This window comes from Chlamydotis macqueenii, chromosome 10 (assembly GCF_036417535.1).
Source record: "Chlamydotis macqueenii isolate bChlMac1 chromosome 10, bChlMac1.mat, whole genome shotgun sequence".
NCBI classification, from domain to species: domain Eukaryota; kingdom Metazoa; phylum Chordata; class Aves; order Otidiformes; family Otididae; genus Chlamydotis; species Chlamydotis macqueenii.
This window is the reverse complement of record NC_141565.1, coordinates 14,140,645-14,158,623: the sequence shown is the minus strand read 5'-3', so window position 1 is coordinate 14,158,623 and position 17,979 is coordinate 14,140,645. Positions and strand designations below refer to the sequence as shown.

General features: G+C 42.1%; 1 protein-coding gene across 3 annotated transcripts in view; it reads left to right on the top strand.

The window, feature by feature from the left end:
• FHIT (fragile histidine triad diadenosine triphosphatase) overlaps positions 1–17,979 on the top strand; it is a 595,136-nt gene that overhangs the window by 494,646 nt on the left and 82,511 nt on the right. For all 3 annotated transcript variants that reach the window (XM_086755658.1, XM_086755660.1, XM_086755659.1), the window contains one exon: positions 13,070–13,138. In XM_086755658.1, coding sequence (XP_086611784.1) covers positions 13,070–13,138 — 69 coding nt within the window. The remainder of the gene's footprint in view (positions 1–13,069; positions 13,139–17,979) is intronic.

Here is a 17,979-nt window from a genome sequence, read left to right as displayed (position 1 = left end):
TACTAAACCCACAAATAGCTCAGGCTCTCTGCTCCGCTCGTGGAGTGAAGCAGATGCAAACCAAACTGGGAGCTGCCCCTGGGGCAAGATCTCTGCTCCCCCAGCTCCTGTAACCCGGTCCTCCAGCTACAGAAGCAGCTCATTTGCAATTAGCAGTGTGTATATCATCGAACAATGACATAGAATTGTATATACCAGAAAACAGGCAGCTCACTGTGGTAATGAATAAGGAATTTTCCAAGGTGGGCTCCTTGCATTTTGCTGTTACGCGTATGCTGTGGGAAAGATGCATATATGTTCACACAGAGGCACAAAGTTATAATATGCTGCTTGCAACTTTTTATGATGCTTTTTGAGTGCAAAATTATGAAAGCTCAGAAAATCCTATATGAGAAAAGCTGTTCTAGCTAGTCAGAGAGAGTTTCATTAAAGTTACTTGCTGTTATTAGTTTTAAATTCACTTATGTCTGCTTCAGTTTCATTTCCGGAGGCACCTGCTCTGGTGATTTTCTGCCAGCAAATGCTGCAGAGGGTGGAGAGTGCTAAGTGACAGGCTGCACATTCCTCCTGGGTCTCCTAGAAGTGGCTTATTTTTCTTCTCCAGTCATGCTAATTTACATGCAGCTTTCAAAATGAAACTTGAGCAGGCATCCTCCCTCTCCTTCCCCATCTGCCCCAATTCCCACTCCTCCTTTCTGTTGCACCAGCCTAATTGCCTGATTTCACAAAAGTGAAAACCAGGTGAGTGTTTCCCTTACTCTTTGCTTAAGGGGAATCTATGGGCCTGATCCTGCAACTGTCGATGGCTGTTCTGGCAAACAGCCGGGAAAGTCCTCAGCAGTTTAGGGAACGTGCTCAGCCATCTGCAGACTCGCAGCCTGGACACTGCCGCACTCCCCTGCAGCACTGCGTCGCAGGGAGGCTCTTGCCCATCCGTTTCATGGTGGATTTAGGAGGAGGAAACTGGTTTCATAGCAGCCATTCTGGGCAATGTCTGCATTAGGCCCAGCGGAAGCAATTGGATCGACTTGGTTATTGCAAGGGATTAAAAGAAACCAGATGCTGTCTTAATGGACAAGCATAAGGCAAAGTTGCAAACTTGGCCTTTTGGGGAAATTGAAAGCAGTTTAGTTCAGTTTCAGTTTAGAGAATTGAGAAAGAAATTGTCTATTAGTCTCAAAGCAGGCTGACGGTGCACCCACACCGAGCTCGCAGATGCTCCGCGCCCGCCAGGCAGAGCCACGCGTTAACCTGCCGGCGACGCGGGGGCACGTGCCTCTCCTCGCAGCCTTGCTCCGGCTTGTGGAGCAGCACAAGCACCAACCCAGAGGTCACCGAGCCTCTTCCCCTGAGACCAACTCTCAGATCAGTGCAAACAGGGTGCGTCTGTACGACGTGAGGTCTGTTTGGTCCAAACCAGGCTCCGCAAGCCTGCTGCTTGCTCCTCATCCCCTCAGCACTGGGCTGGAAGGTGAGTAGGGGCGAGATTCGGTCACCTTAGCAACTCCTTGGCCAACACTTCTGGAGAATGGATTGCACCCAGGTTTAGGCCAACCAAAGCCTTTCCCCAACCCCCAGAGGAAGGGGAAAAGAGCAAGGCAGGTTGTGAGAAGGCTGACGGTGAGACCGTGCTGTAACCCTTCACAGGTAGCTGTTGTGTTCAGTGAACACCAAGGTTGCTTTGCTGATGACTTCCTTGCCAAAAGAAAGGGAACAGACACTAATAGCAGCTTCATGTGTTTTCATGTGCCATCTAAAATTTTTTTGTGAACAGAGCTGCCAGTGAATCATGAAAGCTGCTGTTAAGGTCTAGATTCAAAGTCTGCATAAAGCTACACTATTTAAAATTATTTGAATTCCTTCACTACTAAGTATTTCCTGGAAGCAGTTTGTTCATTCTTTCTTTTGTTTTCTGAGCACTTTTTATATTGCCAAGGTGTTTAGCTGCAAACATGGAAGGCTATGCAAATAAGACCAAGCCAGCTGCACAGATTTTGCACACTTTAATTAAGTTGTAGGGCTTCAAATGAATTTGGCTCCAGTTTCTGATGCCTCCATGCCTTGTATTCTGTTCCAGTGTGGATGTTAAATCGTGCAGAAATGGAGTGTGACCTAACTTTCATGTCAGTTGGTCTGGCAGTAACTGGTTTTGTGTAACTAATTTTAAAAGATTGATTGTTGGTTAATTACATTAATGAACTGAACCAACATGAGCACGGACCAGAGCTCAGCAGTCTCCTAAACAGTCATTAAGAACAGACATCTATCTTTTCGCCTACTTGTACAGCCTCCTGTTGGGTGGCAGTGTGTGTGTAATGGTAATTCTGAAGGTTAAATGACTTAGGGACGTAATCACAAACTGTTCACCTCTGCTACCCTTCTGCCCATATGGCCCTGGTAGTCGCAGTTAAAGTCCATTTGGACAAACTGTCTGTTGAAAGGTCTCCAGGACAGCAAGTCTGGTGGTTTCAGCTGGGTTCCTGGCATGTATTACAAATCCACCAAAGTTCCCTGGCTGAAAGGATTTTGCGGATTTAAACAATTTTGAAAGAACCCCTTTCCCAATTAGGTTAATTCATGCTTATCAAGGTGGAAGTTTACTAAGCAGAACAGTTCACTCTTCTCTCTAGCCAGCTCATGAATATGAAGGATTGATTCAACAATACATTTTTGTAATTAAATTGGTAGCTTAAAATGACAGAATTCTTGTTTTAGGAAACAGTCAATGGAAGATGCATTTCTGTGTGTTTGTCAGCGTTGACTTTGTAGCCGTTCACTACACTTAGGTAGGAAAAGTGCAAATGTTGCATGCTATGCAAGGGCTTACAAAAGAGGTACTTTAAGAGGTTAAAAAGAAGTTTGAGACGGGGACATTGGTACCTTTTCTAACCTGATTTAAAAATATTACACAGTCAATAAAGGCAATGGAATGCATTTTATTCTATTTTGAAGTTTGGGGACATACTATTGTATATTCTTTTCCATTATCAGCATATCTGCTTGCCGGATTTCTACAAGTCATGAAGGACTTAACTTGAAGTAAGAATATTGCCACTGGCTTGGTCAGCTTGGTCACCAACTTGTGTTGGTGCTGAAACTGTGGTATTCTACAAGGCCTGATCCAATAGCTGCTGAGACCAAGGAGTTGTTACAGGGATTTCAGTCACCTTTGAGTGGTATCGTAGGTGACCTATGGGGTTTGATTTTAAAGGAGGTTGTTTACTTCCACAAAACCATTTGGTATCCCAAATTCAACAACGTATGTGGGAAGTAAGTCAAATAAAAAATATGACCAGGAGTCATACAGTCCGTGTGAAAAATCTGCTTTCTTGATTCTCAGCTCCATCACTGGATGTGCCATCAAAATGGTTTTAAGTGACAAAGGAGGGTACTTACTTCTGTGGTTGTTTGGAGACTAGTTCTGCTTCCCCATTGTCCTGAGACTTTGGTGGACTGTTGAGAGGTGAACAGCTGGGCAGCTGCATAAGGGATTTCAGGCTTTGATTCATGACAGCTTTAAGTGTGAGATGAAGAAGTTGTGGAATGACACATATGCAAATGGCATTAAAGTATGGTTTTATCTAAGATCTTCTGTTTCAAGCTAATTGAAAGACAGAGGCCACTGCTGCAGGAGGAAAATATGAAAAGAAAACTATACTGAAACAGCAAAGTGTTTCTGATCAAGTAAAATTCTGTTTCTGTTGAATGTTTTATTTTGTTTCAGTCACATAAATTACCATCTTTGAAATACTAAAACTCCCACAATCAGCTTTTTATAACAGAAAATAATTTACATTTAAAAGGTTTAACTGAAGCAGCTAAACCGCAGAGATGAATGTGCACATTCGGCAATAAAACAGGAAAACAGCCCATGTTTTGGAACCCATAAGCTGCTATATATAATTTTAATATGATAAATAACTAAATACAGTCTAGTGAGTGCTACAGGTATGCGCAGAGATATTTGCTAGTTCTTGGGAAATGTATCCTTAAGGGTATAAAATGCCTCAGTACTGACACAGAGCCTCGGAAATATCCCTTAGCACTGATAGATACTGTGATGGAAAGAGCTGTGGCTTGAATGCATTTCATCATCTGCAAAAAGTTATGAGGTTTGCTCGTGTTACCGTCATCTGAAACCTTTTCCTTCTCCTTGCGGTAGCACCTCTCTTCCATCTTTAACTAATGAAAGAGGAGACAGGAACAGTATTTTAATTCTGCAGGAAACTTGTCATCATCCTAGAAGAAGTTGCAACAGTTGTCTAAAGAAGGCAATAACCACGAAAATTAGAGATAATGATTTCCCTCTCAGAATAAGAGTAACTGGTATGTAAGGCTTCTCTTCCCCCTGCCACATCCATTCCTGATTTATCTTCTCTTCTTCGTCCTTACTCTCTGCGTGGGCTATTGCTGCTGTAATGCTCTTACTCCCTGCTAGTGGAGAGAAGGTATATTTCAGTTTTATGCTCTCCCCAGATGTACTCAGGCACATGGAAGTAATATCTTACAGGTGTTTGTTTCATTGCATATTCTCCAGAGAATTGAAACCCCTCTGTATTCCAACAATAATCTTTCCCTCGACCTCAGTGTGCTTTACATCTCATTTGGAGTGTCAAGTCCTGCTGTTCTTGGAGCCAGTGAGAAAATGAGTGGCAGTTTCAGCAAAATGGGGATGAGACCCTGGGTGTTAATTGTGGGGCTGTAGGGCCGATGTGGGAGAAGCTGTACACAACTCCGTACATAACAGCACTCTGCCTACTCTGAGGGAGCTGGGCTTTTCTTGGCATCTACAAGATTTGCCTAGGGGGGTTCAATCCTTACTCTTATTAATGTCAGAAAGTAAATTAACATTATATTGCCCTTCATATCAGGCCTTTTAGGGGTCTCCCATCCTTTTCATTTAGACTAGGTCTCTGAGGGAAAAACCCAGTAATAACGCACTGGTGTGATAATTAGTAAGCACGTTCTATGTAATTACAATGTTAGCATCTCAGGGGGGAAATGAAAGCTTGTGCTGTCCCTTTAACAGGACAATTTGATAATCCTCTTAACATTTTCTCTTTTGGCTGATAATATTTCACAGAATTTTACTTTGTAAAATATTCCTAAAGGGAGGCTTAAGCAATAACGCACAGATTATGGAAATGACTCTCATTAAGTATAGGGAGAGACTTCAGCAAAGCCATGAACTGCTTCGAAACATGTAACCCCCATTAGGAGCTTCATTTAAATGTTTATTCACAGAGCAGTAAATGTTTATTATAGAACATTTTATTGAAACATAAATTAAAGAACCCTAATTATACGTATCACAAGTGTTAAAACAATATGCATTTATCAAGACTTAACTAAAGATCGGAGGTGAGGGGAAATGCAATTGTGCTTTCATTTGCATCTCAGCAGCACCAATTTTGCACAAAACCAGCTGGGCAAAATGACCCTGAGGGAAGGCAAATGCACAGGACCTCAAGTCAGGTGCTCTCTAGCTGTCCCTAAGCCTGCACCACCATCCTGCGTAGCTTCAGAGGCACCTTCATTGGTTTGTGCATCAGCCTTACCATCTGTAAAATGGAAGTGACACTTTATGCAGAGGCTGCCAGGGTTTAGTGTCAGTTTTGCAGTTCTTTGATGTTGAAGGGGTAGAAGATGATGCATAGGTCTCACAGTGTTCCAGTTGTAGTGTTGCTGACATATAATCCAGGAAACATGGCGTAGCTTTTTCCCTATCAGGGTCCTTGGTTGGACCAAGGTGGTGTTCTTCCTATTGATTCGCACAGAGTAAGATGGCTGATGCTCCTGCAGGTCTCCCTGTCCCATCCACTGTGGATGCTGGGGAGGGGTTAGGCACTGAATAATGGCAGATGAGAGGAGTTGGTGATGGTCCTCGGCTGACCTTCCTACCACCTTCCTCAACACTCATTCCTAGAGTTGCAGACCAGGATAGAGGTGAGGAGATATCTGTTCAGAAGCACCATCCTATCCTTACTTCATTTAGTTTATTCATTTGCTGCTTTTCAGAAGATCTCATAGGAGATGTCCAAATTACATTTGGATCACCACTTCCATTAACCAGGCTAATTACCCTCATTATTGTGCCAGTTTTCTTGGGTTTGGGGCTGAGGGGGAGGGGTTGGCAGTTCTCTTGTGAACACTAAAGCTGCCTTCAGCTGTGGAAGTTACAACTGCAGAGCTCAAGTGGGTTTAAAAATCTTTCTGTGCATGTTTTCATTAGGTCTACATTCCTTTTTCTAGCTCATCTACAGCTCGTTTCTTTAAAACTTTATAGCTGTTAACAGATGCATTATTTATTGAGGATGCTGAATCTGCACATTTCTCAATCTACGTGTTTGAAGAGGTACACTGCTGCAAGTCCCCCACTTGGTTTGGTTTCTGATGTATTTGCAAATTCTGTCCATTTTCTTGCTTTCCGAAATATGTGTTCCCTGTGCTGAGCAAGTATCTTGATACTCACCCTTCCAGAGGCAAATCCATGGCATAAATGTTGGTAGGGATCATTGCAGAGGTTTCTCTTTTCCCTCCTAAGGGTGTACGTACAGTGTGGTGTCATGCAGATGTACACTGGTTTCTCCTGAAAGGGTCCTCACACTCTGGCTTGGTAGCCTGTGGACAGCCTGTGTGGCCTCTTCTCCCAAAACTTGTTCCAATTTCTTCTGGTTTTGTCTTTGCACCCTCTTTCTGTACTTTTTGATTCTCAAAACTTCCATCACCATCTCCATTCTATCGGTAGCTCCTGTCCCGCTCCCTTCTGTACATGCTGCTCTCAATCTGGCAGTCTGTGCCACTCCTTCCTGTCCGTATGACATCCTTATGGTTCTCATTATGGTAGAAAAGCAAGCTTTGGTTTTGTGTTTTAATAAACCAGAGCCAAAGCAAAGGTGTCACAAGAGTGTGTTATTCTATGCAGCTTTCCTGGGTTTGGAGCAACCCTTACCACCAGAATGCTGGAGCTGCCATCTGGGGAGGAGGCACCGAGTGTCTGCATCTGTACAGCTCGTGCATGAGGTTTTAGTGAAGCTGGAAAGGAAAATGCTGACTCCTAGAAACAGGATATTTTCATAGGGAAGGAATTGTTTCAAGTAGTTTCCTGTCATGTTTTAATATTTTATAAAAATTAGATCTTTTAAAGTGGTCTTACATTGTGTAATTCATAACTCCTGGAAAGTGGAAATGTAAAAAAAAAAAAAAAAAAAAAAGAAAAGAAAATTGTCAATGTTGGCAATAATTTTCAAGGCTGTGAAAACTGACTATTTCAATTGGCCAAAACTCTCTCTCTTTTTTGCTAATGTTGGGTAGGACTCTCTTTTTATTTTTAAATTTGTTTCTCTATCCTAACCCAATTCAGGTCTAAGAAAAATGTCAAGAACTCATAAATACTCACTGAACAGAAATGGCTTTCCCATGAAGATGTCTTTGCCAGGGCCTGCAACTCAAAGGCCCTAGAAATTGGCTTCCAATGCCTAGAAAGAGTGATCGTACTAAGTGTAGTAGCGTCTGGGTAATGCGATGTATTTTTGGGGACAGCAGAGGGAGTGCTTTCTGTTAATGAGCTATGGATATACAGGCAGGGCTTTCCACGGAATAATTTTGTAACAGGGATAATTGAGCGGTTAATCAAGAATAGCAAACAAGGGCTCCATGGAAGCCCAGTTTACAGGGAAGACAAAATTGCCCTATTTTTCATGTGGCTATCTCAGTATTATGGTTGATTTTTTTTTATCACCCACTAACAGTCTTACTTGGAGAATGGTTATTAGTTTGGAATTTCTACAGTCAATCTGGTAGTTTAGAAGAAGCATTATCACAGCCTCCTGTAAGAAGCCCATGCCTCTGTAAGGGACAGAGGACTTTGCAGCAAACAAGATGTCATCTGCAAACCACCATCCTTTTTCCCAGTGAACTGGCTGACGGGGTCTCCTGGCCAGTCAAGTCTCGCTGCCTGCAGCCACTAATGCCCTTCCTGCCGTTTCTCCTGCCTGAACATGACAGTGGCAGGGACACTGGGGTTTTACCTGACCCTGATGTTCTTCCATGCCCCACATCACGACATTTCCTGATCTTGCTGCACAGTAAGACTGTGGAAGCCCAGAGCTACAAAGCTTTGTCTTCTGTAGAAAGAATGAAATGTAATGAGGGAAAGGATTAAGCTGAAAGACATCTGGTTTCACTGTGTGAAGGCACAGCTCAGGCACATACTGCTTTTGCAGGTGTGGGAGGAACTGCCCCTTTCTCTACCAGTTTTTTGGCAGCCCCTCTATCCTCAAGGTTGCATGACCCACTGCCAGTTTTTATGTATTCGTCCTATAGCAACATTTATTGCTGATAGACCCTGGGTGCGGGCTGAGGAGCTCTTGTTCAGGCTATAATCTCCCTTTCTGTTGCAAGCTGAGCTTTGTTGCTCTGCTAACCAGCACAGCAGCTGAGCGAACACAACGTAATGTTCATGAATTATTGCAGGCAACATCCGTGTCCTCCCTAGTGGTGTGTGGCAGGGTCATCTGCTCTTCACTATTCTGATCTACCTGGGAAATCGCTTTCACTATCTATTTTTGCCTAGTATTTTTGCTTTACATCCAGTGCCGTGGTGACACATTGGTTATTTGACCATAATTCAGTATATAAAAACAGCCATAACTAGGAACATTGCTTTCTGCATGGCCTTGAGTGCTGCAGCACAACTCACCTGACCTGCACGGGGGCTTTTCCAATAGAACAGGCTCCAGGTTTTTTTGGCTGAGATTTTTGTGAGCATTTTGCAGTCCTGGTTCACTGGAAATCCACTTTAGATTTGTAATCCTCCAAATGCCGGTACTGGTGCCAGAGTTCAGCAGTGGTGGGATGAGCATGCTCCGGAGTGCCCACTGGCAGCCCCGTGCTCCCAGAGTCATGCTGGGAACGCTGCAGGACTTGAGCGGAAGATCCTCTTGCTGTGGTGGGAAGTCGGAGACAGCACGTGCTGGCTCTGGCTCATGGTTTCCCCTTGACACTACAGATTTGTTCCTTGCAGTATGTTTTCCAATTCTCTGGCCGTTCTGGGTTTAAAGTTACTGAAAAAACTTCTGTCAAGAGTGACTTCTGCATCACTTGATAATTTTCGCCATTAGGAGTTTCTCAAACTGAAATTTTATTTATAATGTGGTAGCCACTGTGAAAACGGAGGAAGCTACAATCTCAGCCCTAGAAATCAGTCCAATAATTTTAATTAATCCTATCAAATTCAGCTCCCACAGCCTCCTTTCCACTGCTACTGCACTGGACATCCCTGACAGCAAACCTTGTCCCCAGTATCAGAAGCTGAGATGCGGCTCAGGAGTCTTTGACCCACACAGTGTCCCCCACCTGGGGGCATTTTGCCGTGTCCCCATGTTGTCACACTCGGTGTGCCTGTGTCCTGTGACCACGCACAGCTTTCTCCATCAGTGTCTGGCGAGAGGAGGGAATGGTCGCTAGCACGCTAAGCAATGCAAGCGTGTGTCTGCATATTTTATAACCTGATGCGGGTGATATTGATTGGTCCATTAATGTAAATGTCTCAGCTGTTGTATGTTGCTTTTCTTGCTTATTAATCAAAATAATGCAAAATGAGGGGAAAACTTTTCTTTTTTGGGAAAAAAATGAAATGCAATCAACAGTGATTGAATACAGCCTGCTGGAATGTGATGGGGCTGTCTGCCACCCACCAGACATGAGGACATCCACAATAACTGGGAAAAAAAGTTGAAGTGCTTTATTTTGACATTTTTCATACACAATGTTTGGATTTTTTTTTTTGTCTCCAAGCAGTGTTCTGAGGAAAGTTTTGCCTAAATCTGTTTGTCTGGTTAAAAAAGAACACAGCCAAATGTTTTGTTTGTGTCTACTGACACATTTCAGTCAACTGCAAGTGTCTTTTTTGGACATGCAGGTTTTTATTTTGCCTGGGAAACAAAACGCAGGGATGCAACTTTAATTTGTGGGCACCTTGAAGTTATTTCTGCTACCTTAGCTGGGGAGACCTCCCTATAGCCAGCAGCATATGCAAAACACTGAGACATATACCTAATATCCAGGGTGCGAATACTCCCACTGAAGCAGTTCACAGGTTGGAAATCAAGCTGATGCTTAAGTGCTGATGCTTTAGCAATAACAACTAGTACTAAGGAGCAAAAATGATCAATTAAAGAACTCCTAATGAATGAAAATATCAGCCTCCCTGAGTCAGGAAGGCCAGAAGCTGAGAGGCAGATTAGAGAAAGTGTGACATCCCCTTGGTTTGGTGTTTCTTGGTACGTGGCAGCCACTGCTCTGTGCTGCTTGTATTTCCCTGTGTTTTCTTGGTAAAGCTGAAGAGAAGAAACTATTTGAGACACTATTGCCGATCCTGTTTGTTTCTATAACACAAACAGTAAGGAGAATACAGATATTTATTTATATTCCACGTATGGAATTTTTGAAAAACTAGGATGTCTGGAAAAAAAATACTCTCTCTTAAATTGATTGTAGTTACCTCAAACTTTGGAAAAACTTGGGTTTTTTTTGTGGTACAGTTGATGGATTTTGCTCTGCAGCCTGGCGTTGTGTAAGAACACAATGCATGTAGTAAAGGTGAGTAACCCCTGAGAATGCCTCCACGGTTGCCAAGTGGTCCATATGCTGTCATAAACACTTCTGCTTTTTTTTTCACATTGATCGCAGGAGTCCATTTTGGGTAGAAGATCACATTAGGCTTATTCATTACCTGCGGTGCTGGTCTGTGCATCTGCAGTGCAGCATCTCTGCACTGAGCTTTGGACTACATCCCTGCGTGTTTTCTGATATTCCAAATTGTCGTGGGTATACAGATCTTCTTTGTGCATCCTGGAACATTCTGCCACAGAGTTAATTACTTTTAAAAGTGGCTGAACTTTTGGGGGGATATGGTTGTTGATAGCTGATATTAGGATACCTGCATATTTTCAAGAGAAATTCCTGAAAATTGATATTTGTAGCAAAACTATCTCTCCTTGTAGCAGAAGAGTAAGCAACTGAATTGGCAGATTATTCTCTACTTCTATGAATAAATGTAAAATCTAATGAAAACCACAGGTGTGGCACACTAGTGAAATTTTATAGTACCACTGCCAACTTTAATCTTCGCTTTTATTTTTCTTGAAAGTCTCTCTTCGTCCAAAAGCAAAATTTCAGGCCTAGGGCTACTAAAGACCATCTTTAAACTTGCCTTGTGATTTTAGGCAATACATCATGAGAGCGGTGATGTTCAGATGATACATTGCACTAATACATCACAAGAGCTCTATCGCTCTCATGATATATTAGTATAATACACTATCAGAGCACTATCACTGATGTATTACTCAAAAACACAGTTTTTAACCCTCAAGAATCGTCCTCATCTCCAGGCTGAATACACTGAAAGCTGTGGATAATGATAAGAATAAGCAATCGCATATTTGGTTTCTCCAGGGTAAGCTGAGGAAAAAAAAAAAAGAGTAGTATTAGGAATATTTCATTAACTGAAACATCCTTGTGATTTCATTTTATTCACTAAGTAAATGCTTTTATGGATTGAAGCTAACACAATGTAAGTGTGTTTGAATTTTCTTGCAAATAGCCTAAGAAAATCTTTTTTTATTTTGGATTTCATTATAGACTTGAGCCATATTTTGAGAGTGCTTCAGTGAGGTGCATTAATTTCAGCTGATTTCTACCTCATCAAAGGCATTCGGTGCTGCTTCTGAAATACCTTTTTTTTTTTTTTTTAAAAAAAAAAAAAAATTTAGACACCTTCTAAAAAGATCTGGAGATACATAAATGTGATCTGTCACTCATATTATTTGCTGCCTCTTCTCAATGAGGTGTTGAGGTTTTTTTTCCTGAAGAATTATTCTCAGTTGGGTTTGTTTTGGTTTTTTTTTTTCCCTCAAAAGAGAGTACAAGAGATAGGGGAAAATATAAAAGAATGCTTGCAATATTGTAGCTGAACTTACTGCAGAAAAGCAGATAGATGAGCATTTGTTTGATTTCCTAGTAGAGTTTGTGTCTTGAGAATCTTGAATTACCCTTTCTATATGGTATGAAGAGACTGTCATAATCTCTTAACAGAAAAAAAAAATAGTAATAATACAACATCAAGTTGACAAGGTGGCAAGTAATGTATTTGCTTTCTTGTCTATACTTTTGTTCCTTTTCCCTATATCTCATCACCATTTCTGACAAAAATACATTGCCCCTCACCTCCCTCCCGTACTGGGTAGCCCAAAGCTGCCTATGAAGCTTATAGTCCTTAGCGCTGCTACCCTCGCTCAGGAGAGTGGCCCTTGTGCTTCGGGCTCTGTAAAACTGGGCTGGGCTCATCACCCTTGTGCCTCGCAGGTCTGGGACCACTTGGTGCAGTGGAGCCCATGTCCCTGCAGGCGTGTGCCCCCCAGCACACACCTCGTACCTCTGGGGGCTTCAGGCTGCTCTATTCGGGCTGCAGCCTACTGAGAGGAAAAACAAAACATAGTCTTTTTAACCTTGTGAAAGACTTTGTATTAGCTGTGCTGTTCAGCCTGATGACTGTCCTTTTCTGACAGCCTTTCTACCTGCACGGTCTCCGTTGTGTACCATCCGTTCCTCTATCCAGCCTGTGCAGCGCGGCACTGAGCCCAGGGCTACACACACGAGCCCCCTGCTCATGCCTGCTACAGCCGTGTCCCATCACTGGCACCTTCTTATTCTTGTCAGTTCTGAAGTCACAACGTGAAGCTCTGAGGTACATTGTAATTTCAAAGCTGTGGCTAAATACGTCTCTGACTGACAACTATGAATAATTCCACAGAGCCCCTAAACTTCCAGGCATTTCAGTCTGAAGCTCATATAATACAGCAGAGCTGCGCTCTCATGTTTTTCATCTTTTATATTCTCCAAAGTGTTGAGATACAGTTATGGAACAGGTTAATGTATTTTCCTCTGAAAATAATGCTGTGGGAGCCCGTGCGTGGTTACTTGTATGCGCTGAGAATAATGCTGACAATCCAGAAAAGAAAGTCATGAGCTTGATAATCACCATTATTTTGTTTCGCATTTTCAGCATGTTCATGTCCATGTGCTTCCAAGGAGGGCTGGAGACTTCAGCAGGAATGACGATGTCTACGAGGAGGTAAGGGCTGCACTCCATTTCTTATTCAGAGTTGGTTTTGCTGTTAGAAAATTACCTTAATGATACAGGCCCTGCCTTCAGTAGGGGAGGTAGTTAATGGGATCTCTGCATCTTTATTAATTGCAAAGACCCTATGATAGCACCAACACCTACACTGGGATTTCCTTGTGTGTATTGTGTCAAACTGTGGTCACACAGGGTCCCCAGGGAGGATGCAGTCAACATCTTTGGTACTTCAGTTTGTCACTGCACACAGAGCAAGGTGACATGTCTACCAATACTTGTATTCTCTTATCTTGAAGGCACAGGGAAAAAAGGGTGATGACACAGTTAGCCTGGCATGCAGGGTGCATGTCCTACCCCGGCTGTTAGCCTAGGGTGCCAAACCTCCCTCTTCCGACAAGGGAAAAGGCAGGCAGCCCATTACAACTCAACCACAAATTGCCTTCTGGCCTGCTTTTTGTAGGGCTCTGCTCAGACTCTGGACAAACCACATTGTAGCCCCAACGATAAAAATTAAAAGAGCAACTGTGCATATAGATGTAATATAAGCATGTGTGCAGACTGTGTGTCAGAGCTGGGGACATACGCTGTTCTAGTGTGACTGAATTACTGGCTTTTGTTTAAATTAACGATTGTACTGGCATTAACAAAAAGTTTTCCCCAGCTTGACAGCTGCCACAATGAGTTAACGAAAAAATCTCACTATTGTTAGATTTACAGATGATTCTTAGTGGGTTTGGTAGGATCCTCTATCTCAAATATTACATCTCCTTCTCTTTCTGAAAGTAATTAATATAAACTTCTTCAGTGCTACTGCAATACCATCTGCTTGAAGAATTCATTACATTTTCTACTTTTGTGTTTTTTCCTTTGTGATACATACATGATGATAACTCTTCACTCACAAAAAAAAAAAAATGGTAGTGTATTTTAAAGTTTTCTAATGACTTAAATATGCAAAAGTGGTGAAAAAAAGTTTATTATTGACCAGTTAGAGGAAGCATAGAGACTGAGATCCCCACTAATAAGGGTAAAACCTGATAATGAGACTGCTGAGTAAGGAGACCAAATGAAAATACATGATGGCCATCTTATATGCTGCTGTGGTTTAAAGCACTTAAGTGAGGCAACTTGAAAGTTAACACTGACAGGGTTATCAAGCATGGGAACAGGCTGCCCGGGGAAGTGGCTGAGTCACCATCCCTGGAGGTATTTAAAAGACGTGTAGATGTGGTGCTGAAGGACCTGGTTTAGTGGTGGCCTTGGCAATGTTAGGTTAATGGTTGGATTCAGTCTTAAAGGTCTCTCCCAACATAAACAATTCTATGATTCTATGATTTTTTCATTTTCAAATGTGCTACATGCTTTTAGATGCTGCACCAACCCACAAACTCTGTTTCCATTTTTGTCGTATTTACAATTCCATTCTCTTCTATTTTAACACATTTATTTCTCCCTTGTTATATGTAAATACAAACAGGCAAAACTCTGTTAATGAACTAGACTAAACATTGTGTTGTTAAATGCAAAAGGGTGAAAAATATTTTTATCTTGTCGTTTTCAGTGGTAGCAATTGTAGGTGTTGCTTTTACCAGACATAGGAAGCAAAAATATTTGGACACAGATGTGGTAATATATCTTTTAGCAGAAGAATGTATAGCCTCAGAGTCTAACCAGCTATTGAATACCACAGAGCTAACTTATACTTTTATACAAACTGTAGCTGAACAAAGATTTCATTTTTTTTAGGATGCCAGGGAAAAAACCCATATTTGATGCTATAAAAATTTTGATGCAAAGTTCTGTTGCTGACTGGGTTAGAGGATGGAGGGACTGAAGCAGTATGCTACCGTAAGTGAACAAAATGAACAAATTATTGAAAATAGAGCTGACTTTGGAAATAATTTGGAACTTCTGGCAGTAAAGCAAAAATCTTTTGATATAATGTATCTCTGTGTTGTACCAAGAAGACATATCCCTTTGTCAAGAAGATCTTTTAAAGTATTTAGAAAGCTATGTACTTCATGGTGGAGTTACAGGCTGAAAATCTATGAGGGGTAGAGTACCATTAGATGAGAGGAAATTTAATCATCCATTAAATTTCTACTTAGGACAATCCAAAACCTGTTTATAAATGATGCTTCATTTCCATATACTTGAGTGATAGATGGAGTTGTAGTTTAGGCAGCAAAGACCACTTTCCAAAATAGTCCCAACAACATTTTCCTTGTAGGATGTGACATGAAGGCTGATCAGTCTCCCTTAAACAATGTGTGTAATTGTAAAGCACACTCAAACTAAATTTTGCATATTGTGGTGCCTGATTTAACTACCATAGCTAGAGGCTTTACAGCTATTGGGCATAATTTTCACAGATTCTGGATCTCAGCTCTGGTTCACCACATCTATCGCAAACCCCTGTCTATCTGTAAATGCCTTTGAGCTCTCCAAGCTCTGCAGTTGTCATCTGTATGTGCTCAGCAGATCGCTGACAAATCCCATTGCTCTATGAGTGTTTGACAGTGAAAGGAATGCCCAGATGTTGAGACATCAGTTCTCTTAGGAGACTTTTAGAGTTGAGACAACTAGAAAGCACTTGCAGTTTCTTACTGTGTGCTTTATTTCTCCCATTTGGTTTGGGAGTGACCACTCATCTGATTGAAAAGACAGAAATGCATACCAGCTGGATCCCTGCTTAGTCTGTTTACTAGGCTCTGGTATCTTTAGATATCTTTTGGCTGTGAAGTTCTGACATAGCTTCACCTAAAGCAGCTTTTAAGTGTACTCTTAAAGGTAAGCTATCTCTTTAGCATTTGGTTTTTAATAAGCTTACTGATGGACACTAATGTCTGCTAGTTTCTGGATATATATTTAGAACTTCAATGCTGGAACATTAATTGGAAAAAAAGATAAAAGAGGGGCTGACACCTGTTCCACGGCACCTTCTCTAAGGCATTTCTTGGTGAAATATGTCACTTAATAGTTTAGGTTTCTGTACCTCAATGCATATGAAAGAAGTCACTGTGTGATTTTTCTAAGATACAGAGAGAATGATTAATAATGAAAAGAAACCTACATTAAATTTTTTAGATGTATTTCCTCTGCATCTTTGCAGGGCTATTTCTTGGGAGGGTATTTCCCAGGAAGTGTTAGGTACCCACCCTCTGGGCTCACTGTAGTGGAAGGCTAAAGGTATGGTTTTTAAGTTCTTACATTTTTCTGCAGTTATTTGAAACCTAATCCTGCAAGCGTGCACATGTCACAGTTAAATTGGTCTTACAGCTTTTTTAATAGGATCAGACCCTTCCTGTTTTCCTATTGCCGGATTATTTTTCTCATCTACATCTTGAATAGTTCTTATTCATTGATACACTTTATTTCTTGGACAGCAAAACTGTAGCGGCTAAATATTAGGAAAACTTTTAATTAGAATACCTCTTTATTTCTCTGTTTTCTGTTTAGTTTGAAAGAGTTCAATATTTTTACATTTATTAATCATGGAACTTAAAGGACTTCCTATCAAGGAGTTGCCTGCTTTGAGGTAGACGAGTGTTTTGCTGTTGTAAGGGCATGTCGCAGTAACTGATAAGCATTTGGTATGAATGAGCGTCTTTACTGTAGAATGGCACCCTGTGTTGTTGCAGTCAGCACAAGTACTGCAGAGTTGTTGGAGGTCATCGTGTCCAAGGCGTTCAAGAGCATTATCCTGAAATGTCTCAGCAGTTTCCTACACTCAGCCAGCTGTGGGCAGTCCTCATTCAGCGTGTGTTTGAAAAGTCCATAGCACAGCCTGTCCCTGGTCTCCACTGAGTGGTTAGGCATTACCGCAATATAAGTAACATTCATCATCCTTTAGGTTGGCAGGTAATACCTGCACTGGGCCAGAGATTGTGGGGCTTTCTCAGAAAGGAAGACTGAATCACAAGTCTGCAATACCGCTGTTATGAGTGCTGACCTCAATAAGTTAATTTTGAGGCTGACAGACTCGGATGGGTGAGGGCAACCTGGCCTCTCAGCAAAACTCTGGCATGCAGTGATGTGTTTTGTGGTGCAGACCCCCAGTTGCTTCCCAAACTCGATGTTTCACTTGGTGGTTGCAGCCTGGGCTGTGGATGCAGGGCAAAGAGTGCCTACTCCCTTGCCAACTTTGCTTTCATGCCCACCTCATTTCCTCACCTGTCTTCAGTTCCCAACCTAGGCTGGAAAGCACTGAAAATACTGTAAAAGGGGAAAGTGTGAATGAGAGAGGTTAAACCCAAGCCTCTGTGTCTCCATCCTCCGGCTGCCTGCCAGACCTGCATCGCGGACCTCTTGTAATGAGCCTGGGTGAAACTTCCTAGTGCGGATTCCTCAATAACTTTGAGATTTTGTAAAACGCAGAAGGCAGCAAAAGAACTCGATTCATGCTGTCTTCCTTCCCCTCTGGCATTCAGGCATGCAGAGAGAGAATCACTTTGGGAAAGATATTTTGACTTAGTGATCTCATTCAGCACATTATGTTAAATCATTTCAGCAAGAATACCTATTAGTAATCATTCCCAGTTCCAGGGAGGATGAAGGAGGCATTTTGGCATGTGACTTAAGACCCTGCTGGGCTGCTTCTTCAGGCTGGCAAAACCGGGGAACCGTGGTGAATTCAGAAGTTTAGTCGAACAAGCCTGAAGTTTAATTCTCCATGAGTGGCTTTGACTGTGACATGCCTTCGCTCTGACCTGCAGACAGCATCGCACGTGCTGCTGGGCACAGAGCCTGGTGGAGGGTTTGAAACCTGCACAGCTGCACTGAAATGTTTGGGCTGCTTCCTACGTAAAGATAAGGTATATAACGAAAAGATAAAT